Raw genomic sequence first — 19174 nt, 5'->3', positions numbered from 1 at the left:
TGTACGGTGTAAGAGAATGGTCGAGTTTCATTCTTCTACATATAGCTGTCCAGTTTTCCCAGCACCATTTATTGAAGAGACTGACTTTTTTCCACTGTATATTTTTTCCTGTTTTGTCAACGATTAATTGACCATAGAGTAGAGGGTCCATATCTGGGCTCTCTACTCTGTTCCACTGGTCTATGTGTCTGTTTTTATGCCAGTACCATGCTGTCTTGGTGATCACAGCTTTGTAATAAAGCTTGAAATCAGGTAAGGTGATGCCGCCAGCTTTATTTTTGTTTTTCAACATATCCTTAGCGATTCGGGGTCTCTTCTGATTCCATACAAATTTTAGGATTATTTGCTCCAGCTCTTTGAAGAATGCCGGTGGAGTTGGTGGGAATGCAAGTTGGTGCAGCCTCTTTGGAGAACAGTGTGGAGATTCCTCAAGAAATTAAAAATAGAGCTTCCCTATGACCCTGCAATTGCACTCCTGGGTATTTACCCCAAAGACACAGATGTCGTGAAAAGAAGGGCCATCTGTACCCCAATGTTTATAGCAGCAATGGCCACAGTCGCCAAACTATGGAAAGAACCAAGATGCCCTTCAACGGACGAATGGATAAGGAAGATGTGGTCCATATACACTATGGAGTATTATGCCTCCATCAGAAAGGATGAATACCCAACTTTTGTAGCAACATGGACGGGACTGGAAGAGATTATGCTGAGTGAAATAAGTCAAGCAGAGAGAGTCAATTATCATATGGTTTCACTTATTTGTGGAGCATAACAAATAGCATGGAGGACAAGGGGTGTTAGAGAGGAGAAGGGAGTTGGGGTAAATTGGATAGGGAGGTGAACCACGAGAGACTATGGACTCTGAAAAACAATCTGAGGGGTCTGAAGTGGCCGGGGGGTGGGAGGTTGGGGTACCAGGTGGTGGGTATTATAGAGGGCATGGATTGCATGGAGCACTGGGTGTGGTGAAAGATAATGAATACTGTTTTTCTAAAACTAAATAAATTGGAAAAAAATAAACAAAAGCATGTCAACACCAAGACATATTGTAATTAAATTTGCAAAATATAGCAATAAAAGAATCTTAAAACTAGCAAGACAATAGTAGTTCTTAACTTAGTATAAGGGTAGTTACAGATATCGCAACAGAAATTCAGCCACCCACAAAAGAGTGGCATGATATGCTCATCTGAATGGGGAAAATATATGGCCAAGAATATTCTATTCAGCAAAACTATCATTCAGAACAGAGAAGAGATAAGAGATAAAGAGTTCCCCAGACAAACAACTACTACAGGAGTTTATGACCACTAAATCAGCCCTGAAAGAAATATGAAAGGGGACTTTTGAGTGGAAAGACTAAAACCGATAAAGACAAGAAAGGAACAGACAAAATCTGCAGAAACAAAGAAAAAACAAATAATAAAGTGACAATAAATACATATCTATCAATAGTTACTTGGAATATAAATGGAATAAACGCTCCAATCAAAAGACATAAGGTGTCATAATGGATTAAAAAAAAACAAGACCTATCTATATGTTGCCTACATGAGACTCATTTTAGACCTAACCACAACTGCAGATTGAAAATGAAGGGATGGAGAAATATTTGTCATGCAAGTGAATGTCAAAAGAAACCTAGAGTAGCAATGTTTACATTCAACAAAGTAGACTTTAATCCAAAGACTGTAACAAGATGAAGAAGGACACTATATCATAATAAAGGAGACAATCCATTAAGAAGATCTAACAATTGTAAATATTTATGCCCCCAACAGGAGTGGCCAAATATACAAATCAATAGCAAACATAAAGGAACTAACTGATAATAATACAATAATTGTAAGGATCTTTCATCAATGGACAGATCATCTAAGTGGAAAATGAAGAAGAAACAATAGCTTTTTTTAAGATTTTATTTTTTTATTTGACAGAAAAAAGAGAGATCACAAGTAGACAGAGCAGCAGGCAGAGAAAGATGGAGAAGCAGGTTCCCTGCTGAGCAGAGAGTCCCATGCAGTCCTCAATCCCAGGGCCCTAAGATCATGACCTGAGCTAAAGGCATTGGCTTAACCCACTGAACCACTCAGGCGCCCCAAGAAACAATAGCTTTGAGTGACACACTGGACCAGATGGACTTAAGAGATATATTCAGGGAGCGCCTGGGTGGCTCAGTGGGTTAAGCCGCTGCCTTCAGCTCAGGTCATGATCTCAGGGTCCTGGGATCGAGTCCCACATCGGGCTGTCTGCTCAGCAGGGAGCCTGCTTCCCTTCCTCTCTCTCTGCCTACTTGTGCTCTCTGTCAAATAAATAAATAAAATCTTTAAAAACAAAAAGAGAGAGAGAGAGATTCAGAACACTCTATCCTAAAACAGCAGGATACACATTCTCACCAAGGGCACATGAGACATTCTCCAGAACAGATCATATATGAGGTCACAATTCAGGCCTCAACAAGTACCAAAAAAAAAAAAAAAAAAAAACAGATCATATCATCATATTTTCTGGCCAGAATGCTATGAAACTTGAAGTCAACCATAAGAAAAAATTTGAAAAGACCAAAAATTCATGGAGATTAAAAACCATGCTACTAAACAATGAATGGCTCAAGCAGGAAATCAAAGAAAAAATAAAATATATATGGAAACAGATGAAAATGAAAATTCAATTATCCAAAACTTTTCAGATGTAGCAAAAGTAGACCTAAGAGGGAAGTATATAACAGTACAGGCCTACCTTAAGAAGCAAGAAAAATGTCAAATAAATAACCTAACCTTATACCTATAGGAGCTTACACCTAAAGGAAAAAGACCAACACACAATGCCTGAAGTCTAAAGCAGAAGAAAGGAAATAATAAAGATTAAAGCAGAAATAAGTTACATAGAAACTGGAAAAAATTTTAAAAAGAACAGATCAATGAAACCAGGAGCTACTTCTTTGGAAAAATTTGTAAAATTGATAAACCCTTAGCCAGATTCATCAAAAAAGAAAACAGAAGGGACCCGAATAAAAAAAAAATCACAAATGAGAGATGAGAAATAACCAAAACCACAGAAATACAAGTAATTATAGGTGAATATTATGAAAAACTATATGTCAAAAAATTAACAACCTGGAAGAAATGGATAAATTCCTAGAAACATATAAACTACCAAAACTGAAACAGGAAGAAACAGAAAGCTTAAACATTCCCAAAGCCACCAAAGAATTTAATCAGTAATCAAAAAATCTCCAAAAAAGAAACCCCAGAAGTCCAAATCCAGATGGCTTCCCAGGAAAATTCTACTAGACATTTAAAGAAGAATTAATACCTATTCTCAAACTATTCCAAAAAATACAAATGGAAGGAACACTTTCAAATTCATTCTATGAAGCAAGCATAACCCCGGTACCAAAACCAAGGAAAAAGCACACTAAAAAAGAGGAGTATGGGCTAAAATACCTGAAGAACATGGATGCAAAAATTCCCCCATAAAATACTAGCACACCAAATCCAACAGTACATTAAAAGAATCATGTCACCATGATCAAGTGAGATTTGTTCCTGGGCTGCAAGAGTGGTTCACTATTCACAAGCCAAACAATGTGATACACCACATTAATAAAAGAAAGGATAAGAACCATATGGTCCAAATGAAGTCCCAGAAGTTTATTTTCGCTTTTGTTTCCTTTGCCTTTGGAGACGTATCTTGAAAGAAGTTCCTGTGGCTGATATCAAAGAGATTACTGCCTATGTTCTCCTCTAAGATTCTGATAGATTCCTGTCTCACGTTGAGGTCTTTTATCCATTTTGAGTTGATCTTTGTGTACGGTGTAAGAGAATGGTCGAGTTTCATTCTTCTACATATAGCTGTCCAGTTTTCCCAACACCATTTATTGAAGAGACTGTCTTTTTTCCACTGTATATTTTTTCCTGCTTTTGTCGAAGCTTCATCAAAATCAAAAGCTTCTGCACAGTAAAGGAAACAGTCAAAAAAACAAAGAGGCAACCGATGGTATGGGAGAAGATATTTGCAAATGACAGTACAGACAAAAGGTTGATATCCAGGATCTATAATGAACTCCTCAAACTCAACCCACACGAAACAGACAAACACATCAAAAAATGGGCAGAAGATATGAACAGACACTTCTCCAATCAAGAAATACAAATGGCTATCAGACACATGAAAAAATGCTCATCATCATTAGCCCTCAGGGAGATTCAAATTCAAATTAAAACCACATTGAGATATCACCTTACACCAGTTAGAATGGCCAAAATTAACAAAACAGGAAACAACATGTGTTGGAGGGGATGTGGAGAAAGGGGAACCCTCTTCCACTGTTGGTGGGAATGCAAGTTGGTGCAGCCTCTTTGGAGAACAGTGTGGAGATTCCTCAAGAAATTAAAAATAGAGCTTCCCTACAACCCTGCAATTGCACTCCTGGGTATTTACCCCAAAGATACAGATGTCGTGAAAAGAAGGGCCATCTGTACCCCAATGTTTATAGCAGCAATGGCCACAGTCGCCAAACTATGGAAAGAACCAAGATGCCCTTCAACGGATGAATGGATAAGGAAGATGTGGTCCATATACACTATGGAGTATTATGCCTCCATCAGAAAGGACGAATATCCAACTTTTGTAGCAACATGGACGGGATTGGAAGAGATTATGCTGAGTGAAATAAGTCAAGCAGAGAGAGTCAATTATCATATGGTTTCACTCATTTGTGGAGCATAACCAATAGCATGGAGGACAAGGGGTGTTAGAGAGTAGTAGGGAATTTGGGTAAATTGGAAGGGGAGGTGAACCATGAGAGACTATGGACTCTGAAAAACAGTCTGAGGGGTTTGAAGTGGCGGGGGGGTGGGAGGTTGGGGTACCAGGTGGTGGGTATTATAGAGGGCACGGCTTGCATGGAGCACTGGGTGTGGTGAAAAAATAATGAATACTGTTTTTCTGAAAATAAATAAATTGGGGGAAAAAATCTATATAATCACATAAAAAATAATGAATACTATTATGCTGAAAATAAATAACAAATAAATTTTAAAAAAAAGAATTAAAAAAAAGAACCATATGGTCCTCCCAATTGATGTTGAAAAAACATTTAACAAAGTACATCTATTCTTGATAAGAAAAAAAAAATACTCAACAAAGTAAGATTAGAAGGAATAAACCTCAGCATCATAAAGGCCATGTATGGGGAAAAAAAAGCACTCTTAATATCATCCTAAATGGGGAAAAATTAAAAGCTTTTCCTCTATGGTCAGGAAGAAGACAGGAATGTCTACCCTCAGAACTGTTATTTAACATAGTATTGGGAGTCTTAGCTATGGCAATCAGACATAGAAAGGCATCCAAATTGGCTAGGAAGAAGTCAAACCTTCACTATTTGCAGATGATATGATACCCTATATAGAAAACACAAAAGACTAGGAATAAACCTAACTGAAGAGCTGAAAGATCTTTACGCTAAAAGTTATAAAACGTTGGTGAAAGAAATTAAAGATGACACAAGCAAGTGGAAAAATATTCCATGCTCATGGGCTGGAAAGACAAATATTGTCAAAATGTCCATACTTCCCAAAGCAATCTACACAATCATTGCAGTCCCTATCAAAATGCCAAATGCATTTCTACACAAAGCTAAAACAAAAAAATCCTATAATTTTTGTGGAACCACAAAAGGCCCTGAATGGCCAAAACAACTTTGAAAAACAAAAGCAAAGCAGGTGGCACCGCAGTTCTGGATTTCAAGGTATATTATAAAACTGTAATGATAAAAACAGCATGGTACTGGCACAAAAACAGACACAAAGATCAATGGAACAAAATAGAAAACTTGGAAATGAACCCACAACCATATGGTAAATTAATCTGTGACAAAATCAGGAAAGAATATCCAGTGGGAAAAAGACAGTCTCTTCAACAAATGATGTTAAGAAAACTGGACAGCAACATGCAAAAAAATGAAATTGGACCATTTTCTTATACCTTACATAAATGTAAATTCAGAATGGATTAAAGACCTAAATATGAGAAAATAAACCATTAAAATCCTAGAGAAAACATAGAAAGCAACCTCTTTGATACTGGTCACAGCATTTCCTTACTAGGTATATCTCCTGAAGCAATAGAAACAAAAGTAAAAATAAACTATGAGGACTTCATCAAAATAAAAAGCTTCTGCAGAGTGAAGGCAACAGTCCACAAAATAAAAGGCAACCTATGGAATGGGAGAAGATAGTTGTAAATGACATATCTGATATATGGCTAATATCCAAAATGTATAAAGAACTTATAAACTCAACTTCTAAAAAACAAATAATCCAATTTTTAAAAGGGCAGAAGACATGAAAAGACATTTTTCCAAAGAATACATACAGATAGCCAACAGACACATAAAAAGGTGTTCAACATCCTTCAACATCAAGGAAATACAAATGAAAACTATAATGAGATATCACCTCACACCAGTCAGAATAGTAAAATTAACAACACAAGAAACAACAGGTATTCAGGATTCAGAGAAAGGGGAACCTCCTTATATTGTTGCTGGGACTGCAAAGTGGTACAGCCACTCTTAGAAAACAGTATGAAGATTCCTCAGAAAGTTAAAAGTAGAATTATCCTACAATCCAGCAATTGCACTACTAAGTATTTACCCAAAGAATACAAAAATACTAATTCAAAGGGATACGTGCACCCCAATGTTCATAGCAACATTATCAACAATAGCCAAATTATAGAAAGAGCCCAAATGTCCATTGACTGATGAATGGATAAAGAAAATGTGGTATATATACACAATGGACTATCACTCAGCAATAAAAAAAAAAAGAAATCTTGCCATTTACAATGATGTAGATGGAGCTAGAGAGTATTATGCTAAGCAAAACAAGTTGGTCAGAGAAAGACAAATACCATATGATTCCATTCATGTGTGGAATTTAAGAAACAAAATGAACAAAGGAGAAAAAAGAAAATCAAAAATGGACTATTAACTGTAGAGAACAGAGGGCTACCAGAGGGGAGGTGGATGGGCAGATGGGGGAAATCAGCATTGGGAGTTAAGACTACATTTATTATGATGAACCCTGAGTAACATATAGAATCGTTGAATAACTCTACTACACACGTGAAACTATATAGTACTGTATGTTAAATATACTTGAGGTAAAATTTAAAATTTAGAGACTATGGACTCTGAAAAACAATCTGAGGGGTTTGAAGTGGCGGGGGGGTGGGAGGTTGGGGTACCAGGTGGTGGGTATTATAGAGGGCACAGCTTGCATGGAGCACTGGGTGTGGTGAAAAAATAATGAATACTGTTTTTCTGAAAATAAATAAATTGGAAAAAAAAATGTAGCTTTGAAGACCACAATTTTAAAAATGGGGAGAGGAACTGAGTAGACATTTTTCCAAAGAAGACAGACAACTTGCCAGCAGTACCTATATATAAAATATTCAACTTGGGCAATCATCAGGAAAATGCAAATCAAAAGTACAATTAAATAGCAACTCTCATCTATTTGAGTTATCAGAAAGACAAGAGATAAGTTCTGGTGAGGATGTGGAGAAAAGGGAACTTTATGCACTCTCAGAAGGAATGTGTGTATTGGTATGGTAGATAGCCACTATAGAAGGCAGTAAGGATGTTCCTTGAAAAATTAAAAATAGAACTACTGTATGATCCAACATTATCACTTCTGGATATACATTCAAAGAAGATGAAAACTAGGTATCAAAGTAATATCTATACTACCATGTCTTTTGCAGCATTATTCACATCTTAGCACAATAGCTAAGATATGATAATATCCTAAGTATATCCACAGATAAATGGATAAAGAAGATGTGATATTTATTTACAATGGCATTTGGCCATGAATAAGAAGGAATACCGCCATTTGATTGAAAGTAAGACCAAATACTTACAACCAGTAGATTATTCTAGGACACCCATACATTTTTCTCCAAGGAATAAGCCTTAAAAGACTCAGCTCTTTTTGCGATGCCTGAGTGGCTCAGTGGGTTAAGCCTCTGCCTTCAGCTCAGGTCATGATCTTGGGATCCTGGGATCGAGCCCTGCATCGGGCTCTCTGCTCAGCAGGGAACCTGCTTCCCTCTCTCTCTCTGCCTCTCTGCCTACTTGTGACCTCTCTCTGTCAAATAAATAAATAAAATCTTTTAAAAAATAAATAAAAGACTCAGCTCTTTTTGTTAGCAAACTTCTTTATACAGGCTGTTCTTATTTTGACTAAATAATCAGTTAAAGACTATGTTTCCCAATGAAATGTGGCAGCAAGGAATAGTTGTTTATATGAAACTGTCACTGGACAGAAGGAAGAAGACTCTGATCTTACTATTAAAAGGATACCTGGTTGGCTTCCTTGGTGGAGCATATGATCTCTGGGCTTTGAGTTTGAGCCCCACCTTGTGTGTAGAGATTACTTAAAAATAAAACCTTAAAAAAAACACACACACACACCAAGAAGAAGAACCCTTCTTGCATAGGACCAAGATGACAATGCTGACCTGTAAGAAAATCCTAGAATACACTGTACCACTTACCACCACAACAGAGCTTAGGTTTCAGCTAGAAAAATCAGATATCATTCTTTCCCTAAACTCTGAATCTGGTTTAATCTCTAGCCCTACCTCTTCACTTTGCAGGGTCAAAATCAAAGAGCTACATACAGAGACCAAGGGCTCCCTGGACATCTAGCACAATCCCTTCCCATTTTCCCAAGAGTGTCACTCCCTCTTGACTCCCACAGGGAATGACAATGCCTACCTTGAGGAAGACAACAAAACCAGTACAAAACTCTGACCACTCAGCATCTTGTTAGGGCAGATTCAGACCATGACCTTGGAGAGCAAAATCCTGAATGTCAGTATTTGTCCACCTTCATAGTGCCCATGAATGACTGAATGATGATTGCATGAATAAGAAAGACAAAGGCACCAAGGAAGCCTCATTCTCCATTCTGACCTTGTACAGGAGACTAAAGGACCTGCCATTGGCTACTGAGGCCCACTGAGTGAGTGGGAGAGCAGGGAGGTAAGAAGCCTGTTACTCATTGGCATCACCCTTCATAACCTCCGAGTAAAGTTCCCAGCCACATGTCTTAATAACAAAACCTGGAGACTGAGATTGAGACTACCATTTATTGCTGGGCCCACATCAAAGGAGCCACTCTGTACAGTGACTTTCTTACCACCTGTCAGCAATCAATAAGTCACTATGTTCACAGACAAGAGGAACCCTATCCTCTGAGAATCCTAGCTCATTAAGGCCATTAGAAGACTGTCCAGGAGATAAGGGGTGGAATGGTTGTGAGTTGGTGCCCCAAAAAGGGACTCTAGAAGCAGAGGGGATCTCAGCCACTTATCCCCTGGGGTCCATGATATAAGAACAAACTGCCCCTTGCACCACTCCACTATGGTGGGCTCTGGAGGGTGCTCCACATGGCAGGTGTGGACATATTTCCACTGGGGAATCATCTGCAGCTTCACCAAGACCTGGAAGATCCAATACCTGTCCCCAGAAAAAGGGGTGGATACAAGGCTAGTTATCTGCACCCAATGCAAGTGAGGGTGTTTTTAAGAGATGTGCACGTTACTCAAGCTTGGCCAATCGGAATCTTCTAAAATTGTTCAAATGTTGGTAGATACTATAAAAACACACAAGGGAACCAGACAGATAGATGCACACACAGAAATAAAGATGAGATAAGATGTGAGGTAATGAGAAAGAGAGAGATGCAGACAGAAACAAAAGGATCCAGATAAATAATGCCAAAGGTGCAGATAGAAATAGACAGAGGCAGAAATGCAATGAAAGAGTGAGAGACAAAACAGAGACAGAGAGGCAGAGACAGACATAAAAAGATGCAGGGACATCCCTATGTTGATTGTAGCGTTGTTCACAATAGTCAAGATAAGGAAACAGCCCAAGTCCATTAATAGATGAATGGATCAAGATGTGACATAAATATACAATGCAATATTACTCTACCATAGAGTATTATATCTTACCATCTACAACAACATGGATGGAGCTACTGAGTACTATATTAGATGAAGTAAATCAAAGAAAGACAAATACCATATGATTTCACTTATATGTGGAATCTAGAAAACAGAACAAATGAACAAAGGAATAACAACAACAAAAAAAAAACAAAAACAGACTTTTGAAAACAGAGAACAAACTAGAGGTTGCCACAGGAGAGATGGATAGGAAGATAGGCAAGATAGCTGAAGAGGATTAAGAGGTACAAACTTAGAGTTATAAAAGAAATAAGCCATGGAAAGACAAAGTCAACATAGTCAATAATATTGTAATAAGGTGACAGATGGTGACTATATGTATTGTGGTAAGCATAGAATAATGTACAGAACTGTCAAATCACTGTATTGCACACCAGATACTAACATAATATTATATGTTAACAGTACTATAACAGTAAAGAAATAGAATAAAAAGATGCAGAGAGACACACGGAAAGAAATATGAAGAACAAAGAAAGACACATAGAAAGAAAGGTGCATAAATACAGATATAACAGAAAGATAAGAGGGAAATGAAGATCTCATTGAATGTCAGGATCCAGTAACTTCTGAAATCAGCTTGACCCCAGACTTCCTCGTAACGTGAACAAACTAAACTTGAGTTGAGTTTCTATCACCTGAAACAGAAATAGTACTTTTATTGTTAGTTATATTTCCTCAAAATAAAAATGGACCTTGATCAGTGTGACTTGCCAAGATATACTGGAAACACCCCTGTGGTTCTCTGAGACACCAGGGGTCACTATATCTGCCCCACATAATCCCACTGTCAGCTTACATACACGACGCTCACCGCACCTGAAAAGAGGCTGGCACATCCTTAGGCCATTGCATGGAACAATATCAAATACCCATGAAGGATGTGACAATCGAACTGATCTTCTATCTCCTCTGCCTGCTCTTCACTTGGCACCCACAGGTGCCCCTAGTCTCCTTCAAGGAGCAGTTATGATCCTTTCCTTCTGCACTGGTTTCCTGCCTCCACCCAGTTAAGAAGACTCGGGGGTACAGAGAACTCATAATCATGTTTAATCACTGTAAAATCTCTACATTCAGGTAAATGGCTTCAATGTGCTCCTCTTGCACCATCTGAGAAGGAAGAATGGAAACAGAAAAGCCCTTGGGGTGGGAGTAGATGCTGCTGGCAGGGAGCTCACAGGCAGAGGCTCCGAGGCCAGTGCAGGAAGCAGCACCACAGTCAGATCCTCGGGGCAGGGGTCACAGGAGGTGACCTGGTGACTCTGTCAGAGGCACTGTAGGACTCTGATCCACATGGGGGACAGGGTGTCAGGCAGCTGGGAATTCTGGGCAAGGACAGGCGGACAACACAGAAGGCAGAATCCCAGGTATCCTCCGGCATCAGTGCAGAAGCCCTGTAGAAAAGAGGGTATCAAACAGGGGACGCTGAGGAATGTGCCCTCTCCCCTCCTCTCAGGGTCACTGCAGCATCAGAGAGAGTTGGGGTCCAGGGCATACTGTCATCACCTCCCCCAACATCTCTGGAAAGGTATTATTAACTCACGAGAACAGGGCACTCCAGCTGCACACAGATATGTGGGAGGCAGTGGAGCAGCTGTTAGCCTTTCAGAGGATATTAAGTTTTACTAAATGTATGATAACTCACCTTCGTTCCACCACTAGTGACCTTTCATTTATAAACCCTCACAGGCAGTAGCTGCCAACATGAAACACAACAAGGGCATCATCCTGGTATCTAACACCCAAGACGTGGCTCTGGTTCCACGTTTCACAGAAAGATGTGGCCTGGTTCTGGAACAACTCTGGGTCTGCCTACAGAAACTAGGCAAACTTCTCCCTAACTCTTGACCTCTGTAGCAGGGACGAGGCCATGAACTGAGCGCCTGACCTCATTATCTGCCCTCTTTCACCGGTGCCCACACCCCCACCGAATCAGAGCAGAACTTGTACCTGTTGGCGGAGACCCACAAGGTCCTACAAAAAGAAACGATACAGAAAAAGGTCTCGTTACACAAACAGCCAGTCTCTCACTGACCCCAAAGGGAGGTAAGATAAGCAACTTAAGTGGAATTTTACTTTGTCCCTACCCAAAGTTAAGGTCCCTTTGACCTTAACTGCCCTAAGTTAAATCCCCCAAAATGAATGAAACTGTCCCCAGTAGGAAGGGAAGCAGATGCTCTGACCCTCATAAAGAACAAAGCTTTCAGAAAGAAGCCAGAGACAATGATGAGCTGTGGGGAGCCCTAGAATATACTCCACCTGGGACCTCCACGATGGGACTCCTTTCAACCAGTAACGTCAGAGTCCAAAGCCTCCCCCTAGGTTGTTCCATCTCCTCCCACCACCAGCCCAGCCTCCTCCTTTTCAGGGTCAGAAGGAAAGAGCTGCATCCAGAGGCGCAGGACCCCCTGAGCAGAGGGCCTCAGGCACAGCCCTTCTCCCCCATTTCCCCAGAGCGCCTTACCTTTCTGGCTTCTGTGACGGATGATAAGGCCCAAACCAAGGAAGATCAGCCCCAGCACAAAGCCTCCGATGCCACTCAGCATCTTGCTCTGGGCAGATTCCGACTGTGCCCCTGGGAGCAGAGCCTGAGTGTCAGGCTGAGTGTCCCCATACCCCACAATGTCCCTTTGGGAAGCCTGAAGTCCAGTCTGAAGTACAGGACCTGGGGGTGCCAGCAAGCCCAGTGCTCCCTTCTGGCCACCCTTAAGGGGAGGAAAGGACCCACTGACAGACCCTCACACCCAGTGGGTATGTGAGAGTAGGGGAAAGCTGGATACTGCTCCTCCAGACACAACCCTAACTTCAGACTCCAAGACCCCAGTCCCTAGCCAGAGTATAAATCCTTCAGAGCTACAGGGCTGGGCTGTAGGATCAGGGTGTAGAGAATGATCTTTCTAATATCTAGAAAGACAATGAAATCGAGATTGTTCTGATGCTCCTGCCATGGGCATCAGTAGTGACATCAAGGATGAGGAATGGAATGGGACGGGCTGGAGGAAGCTCTGCTCTCTGTCTTGTGGGGCCCATGATGAAAGGAAATGGATTGTCCCTTACGCCACTCCACTGTGATGGGGCTCTGGAGGCTCGGGTGCTCCACATGGCAGGTGTAGACATCTCTTCGCTGGGGAGTCATTTCCAACATGACAAGGATCTGGAAGGTCCAGTCCCCATTCCTAATAAGTGGAGTGGACACCACACCAGCTGTCTCCTCCTGGTCATTCCGAAACCACCGAACTTTGATCTGGCCTGGGTAGAAATCTGTCGCTGAGCAGACCAGCATGTTGTGGTGGTTCAGAACCTCCGTCCTGGATGGGAAGATGGTCACTGTAGGTTCCACTGAGGGGAGTAACAGACAAGAAAAGACAGTGAGATGTGAGACTGCACAGCAAGTCTCCCCATGGAGAAGAGTCCTATCTTGGTACCAGGGTGGAAAGATCCCTGGATTCTGAGTCTTGGATTAAGATCTGAGCTTGGCCACTGTATTAGTTCAAATAAACACGAGTCAGTTTACTTTTCAAAGTCTGAAGAAATAATAGTAATCATCCTGTGAAAGTTATTCTTTGGTATTAATTGATAAAATGAAGCAATTTTAAATATTAGATTGCTGTATTACACATGACACTATTCATAAAATTTTTTAAAAATGGAAATAGTAGAATGCCGGTGGAATTTTGATTGGAATGGCATTAAAAGTATAGATTGCTCTAGGCAGTATAGACATTTTAACAATGTTTATTCTTCTGATCCAAGAGCATGGAATGGTCTTCCATCTTTTTGTGTCTTCTTCAATTTCTTTCATGAGTGTTCTATAGTTCCTCAAGTATAGATCCTTTACCTCTTTAGTTAGGTTTATTCCCAGGTATCTTATGGTTCTTGGTGCTATAGTAAATGGAATCGATTCTCTAATTTCCCTTTCTGTATTTTCATTGTTAGTGTATAAGAAAGCCACTGATTTCTAAGGAAATGTTGAAAAACAAAAATAAAGCTGGCGGCATCACCTTACCTGATTTCAAGCTTTATTACAAAGCTGTGATCACCAAGACAGCATGGTACTGGCATAAAAACAGACACATAGACCAGTGGAACAGAGTAGAGAGCCCTGATATGGACCCTCAACTCTATGGTCAATTAATCTTCGACAAAACAGGAAAAAATATACGGTGGAAAAAAGAGAGTCTCTTCAATCAATGGTGCTGGGAAAACTGGACAGCTATATGTAGAAGAATGAAACTCGACCATTCTCTTACACCGTACACAAAGATCAACTCAAAATGGATAAAAGACCTCAACGTGAGACAGGAATCTATCAGAATCTTAGAGGAGAACATAGGCAGTAATCTCTTCGATATCAGCCACAGCAACTTCTTTCAAGATACGTCTCCAAAGGCAAAGGAAACAAAAGTGAAAATAAACTTCTGGGACTTCATCAAAATCAAAAGCTTCTGCACAGCAAAGGAAACAGTCAAAAAAACAAAGAGGCAACCCACGGAATGGGAGAAGATATTTGCAAATGACAGTACAGACAAAAGGTTGATATCCAGGATCTCTAATGAACTCCTCAAACTCAACCCACACGAAACAGACAAACACATCAAAAAATGGGCAGAAGATATGAACAGACACTTCTCCAATCAAGAAATACAAATGGCTATCAGACACATGAAAAAATGCTCATCATCATTAGCCCTCAGGGAGATTCAAATTAAAACCACATTGAGATATCACCTTACACCAGTTAGAATGGCCAAAATTAACAAAACAGGAAACAACATGTGTTGGAGAGGATGTGGAGAAAGGGGAACCCTCTTCCACTGTTGGTGGGAATGCAAGTTGGTGCAGCCTCTTTGGAGAACAGTGTGGAGATTCCTCAAGAAATTAAAAATAGAGCTTCCCTACAACCCTGCAATTGCACTCCTGGGTATTTACCCCAAAGATACAGATGTCGTGAAAAGAAGGGCCATCTGTACCCCAATGTTTATAGCAGCAATGGCCACAGTCGCCAAACTATGGAAAGAACCAAGATGCCCTTCAACGGATGAATGGATAAGGAAGATGTGGTCCATATACACTATGGAGTATTATGCCTCCATCAGAAAGGACGAATATCCAACTTTTGTAGCAACATGGTCGGGACTGGAAGAGATTATGCTGAGTGAAATAAGTCAAGCAGAGAGAGTCAATTATCATATGGTTTCACTCATTTGTGGAGCATAACCAATAGCATGGAGGACAAGGGGCGTTAGAGAGTAGTAGGGAATTTGGGTAAATTGGAAGGGGAGGTGAACCATGAGAGACTATGGACTTTGAAAAACAGTCTGAGGGGTTTGAAGTGGCGGGGGGGTGGGAGGTTGGGGTACCAGGTGGTGGGTATTATAGAGGGCACAGCTTGCATGGAGCACTGGGTGTGGTGAAAAAATAATGAATACTGTTTTTCTGAAAATAAATAAATTGGGAGAAAAAAAATAACTTAAAAAAAAAAAAACTTTAAAAAAAAAAAATGGAAATAGTAAAGCAGGACTTCTTTCCCTCCACACCTGTTGACATATAAAGTGGTTGCTAATCTCTAACTCCCAAGGTAGTTAGCTGTGAAATTAAATTGTGTTATATAGATGGTGTGTGATAAGGTATTTGTCTAGACATACGTACTTATTAAATATTTACAATTAAGTTGCAGAATATCTACCCCTTAAGTGGATGATGATGACATGAGAAGGAGTTCGGGGGAAGGAGGATGGGTAGGGTTTAGGCAAAAGGAAACCTGAAACAATTTTTTTATTCAGTAATTTATTGACTTATTAATCAATTAATTGATTAATCAATTAATCAACTTATTAATCAATTTATTGAATCCAAAAGTTCAGCTCTTCCTATTCTGACATTTGTTGAGATTTTCTAAGAAATTAAAATTCTGCCTTCCAGCACCATTCAAATATTGTTTATATTTTTAGTAAACACTTTCTTTCTTAGACTTTGCATTCAAAAACCCTAAATTATTAAGATTGAAGTTACAAGGTTTACTTTAAAACATGAAGCAATATAATAAAGACTAATTAATGCAGTCAGTCTTTAAGGCTTATTTACCCTTCTGTTTTCTCTTGAGCCTAGTGGATGGGTGGCCACCTGCATTTATTCATGAATTCCACGAAAGTTTGCACTCACTCTAGCTGGCAGTCATCGTGTTATATACTATGCAGACAAGGATGAGCAGTTCCTCCCCTCAGAGAAGTCCAGGACTAGTGGCAACCATTTAAGAAAACAGCACTGAGATGAATCATAATTTGAAACCAAAGTCAAAATTTGGCTTGGTGACAACTCTTAACATATTTACCACGTGTGCCAGGTGTCCTCCCCCCACCAGGCCCAGCCCACTAAGCTTGGCAGGGGCTGGCACAGCTCACTGCAGGACCAGGGCAGAGACAGGCGCTCACTGGGCTCTGCTTAGGGAAAGGTGGGGAGGGAGAAAGCAAACACTCTTAAGTAAGGAGGTGGGGAGATGCAAATCTGAGGGTTTTGAAGGGGCAGGGGGTGAGAGGTCAGGGTACCAGGTGGTGGGTATTATAGAGGGCACGGATTGCATGGAGCACTGGGTGTGGTGCAAAAATAATGAATGCAGTTAGGCTGAAAATAAATAAAAAATAAATTATTTAAAAAAAAAAAAAAAAAGAAGCGGTGGAAACCGCATAGGAAACACAGCCCTACTGGCAGACCCACCCACCTCTGCGGGGAATAGCGAAGGGCTACGAGGAGGGGCCGGGGGGCGGGGTGGTTCCTGTCCCCACCCCCACTCCCTGTCCCCGCCTCCCCATCCACCTTGTGAGCCTGGGTCCCATAGGAGAGGCCACACCCACTGTGCTGGGTCTTGCGGGTACCCACGAGAGAGACGGAGAGGGAAGCCCAGCTAAGATCCAAAGGCAGTGCTTACCTAGCCTCTGCAAGGTAGAACTCTTCTCCATCTGGTAGTTGTGTCTGCAAACTGTGTCCACCTCCGCCCGCGCCCGCTCCACGACATCTTTTTGTCTGTTCCAGGATTGGGCGATAGACCGCCCCACCTCTGTCACCGCCTGGTACTCCCCCACCTTGCTGTCAAAGCGTAGGACTTCCTCCCTGTTATAGATTAATCTATCCAGGAGCCGCACCCGCTTCGTCCCGTTGATGAAGTAGCACTCGCCCTTAAACTGGAACACGAAATCCTCTGCGGGGAATCACCACAGGTCAGTCAGATCTCCACCACTCAGCCCAACCAACAGCCACAGCCCAGCGGGTCTTGTGGGGGCCCTAGCAGGCGGCCTGATAAACCTGAAGGCCTCCCGCCTTGGATGCGTGTCACCCCTGCCCTGAGCATCCTCCTTCCCAGGCCTGCCTGCCCTCCTATGAGGGCTTCCAGAACCGCCTTCATATGGGGAGGGGAGGAAAGAAAGCCCCTCTCTAGGGACAAGCCCTGCGATTTCTGAGCTCTGCCTGGGCCTGAGAACAGAGGAAGACAGGGCAGTCCGTCTGATTTTACATCTATCCCTGTGCTCAGATCAGGACATTCTTACATGAAATCCCATTTTCCATACAACTTCAGGGAACCTCAGAGACAAACAAGTGTCCACCTAAGCGCAAGAGTTCAAGAGAATGAGGAGAAAAGTCGAAAATGAAGCTTGACCTCCTCCTGAAAAGCATATTCTCTTGGTCCCCACCCCATTAGAAGGCAGAGGGCCTTCCTTCTAATGCCTGAGTTTACCCCAAGTTTCTGTCACACCCACCCAACTGCACTGTGAGGCTGCTCACTCCTGCAGGGCTAGAAGGGACCCACATCTTCCAAGTCCTAGAGAGACATTCATAGAAAGAACATAGTCTTTGAATAAGATAAAATAGATTCTATTAAACCCTTCCATTTACCAGCTTGAGTAGGTTACTAAACAGAATATTGATATCATATATATAATTTGTAAAACGGAAGTCATAATGCCTACACATAGGGGTGTTAGGAAAATCCAGAGAGAATTTATATGAAGATACTAATTCTGTGGCTGAAGTGGTGTCTCAGTACGTGCTATTTCCTCTTCTTTACAGTCTCCTTTCTCCTAAATTCAGTCCACCATCAATTCAAGTCTCTGAATCCCACACAAGTTACTATTTGACCATAAACCAGTGAAACTTGAAGTAAAGACTTCCTGTCTGTGGTCACCCAGTCAGTTTCACTCAAAAACCAAGAGTTTGTATCCATTTGGACTCCACTCAGAATCAGGAATGTAAAGTCCTTTTTGTCAAATACTAAGACTGGAGAGACTATCGCTGCCCTATATTTCTCCAACAGAGAACCCCATAGTGTGTAGCCTAGATAAGGTCTTGCGAGGACCTGAAATAAAAAATCCTGCTGTCTTCTTTGGACAAATTCTTATTTTCAAAAATAACTCCAATGTCAGTTTGTCCCATCAGTGGTAGAAGATGCATGTTTTGTTTCCTCCTCCCCATTATAAAATCCCCAGGATGGATTGAGCCCATAGATGTGGATGTCCTTATCTCAACATTAGAGTAGAAATAAGAATGTAACAGAGTTGTCTACCCCAAAGAGAGGAAACCTGTGATGAAAGACTATATATTCGGAAACCTGTGATGAAAGATTATATATTCTGAGATCATAGAACCTTCCACATTCCAGCCCAAAGCTCCTTCAGAACCTGTTGCCTAAGGCAGTTGCTCTGCAGAGCAGGTGCCCTTCACTTACGTGGAGAATCTCTGCCCTCAGCCACTGGGATATTTAGGACCACCAGGATCATCATTTCAGCTGCTGTCCAGAGGCCTTTGGAGATCCACAAAGCCATCTTCCCATGCATCTTTGGGAACAAAGGAAAAAGAAATGGTAGTCAACACATCTCCTACTTAGGAGCTCTGAGTACTCATTTCAGAGAATGAAAGCCTGTGAAAGCTTCCATGCACAGTAGGATTGGAGAGTCCCTAGGAAGGGAACCAATCTGAACTATTGCTGAAGTACCTCACCTGTCTCTGGGCAGAGATTTTTTATAAAGGTTCTCAGTCCAATACCTAGAACTGTGTCTTCATCAAATTATACTGGATAAATATTTGAGGTGAAGATTTTCTCCTAATTATAGAAATTCTAAAGACTGAATGA

The 19174-nt window shown here is 41.1% G+C and overlaps 1 protein-coding gene across 3 annotated transcripts in view; it reads right to left on the bottom strand.

Annotated features, from left to right (window-relative positions):
• The window catches only part of LOC122911212 (HLA class II histocompatibility antigen, DQ beta 1 chain), a 122805-nt gene extending 103868 nt beyond the window's left edge, over positions 1 to 18937 (bottom strand). For 2 of the 3 annotated variants that reach the window (XM_044255689.1, XM_044255708.1), the window contains exons 1-4: positions 18770 to 18937; positions 16979 to 17248; positions 13111 to 13392; positions 12518 to 12628 (exon numbers count right to left, since the gene is read on the bottom strand). In XM_044255689.1, coding sequence (XP_044111624.1) covers positions 12518 to 12628; positions 13111 to 13392; positions 16979 to 17248; positions 18770 to 18878 — 772 coding nt within the window. In that variant the 5' untranslated portion in view covers positions 18879 to 18937. Of the gene's footprint in view, positions 1 to 11080; positions 11448 to 12003; positions 12028 to 12517; positions 12629 to 13110; positions 13393 to 16978; positions 17249 to 18769 lie in introns of those variants that run through there. The other variant, XM_044255717.1, reaches the window with a different exon arrangement.
• Positions 18938 to 19174: the final 237 nt, after the last annotated feature.

The sequence above is a fragment of the Neovison vison genome, chromosome 1, assembly GCF_020171115.1.
Source record: "Neovison vison isolate M4711 chromosome 1, ASM_NN_V1, whole genome shotgun sequence".
NCBI classification, from domain to species: Eukaryota; Metazoa; Chordata; class Mammalia; order Carnivora; family Mustelidae; genus Neogale; species Neogale vison.
Note: the sequence above shows the minus strand (reverse complement) of the source record. Positions and strands in the feature narration are given on the sequence as shown.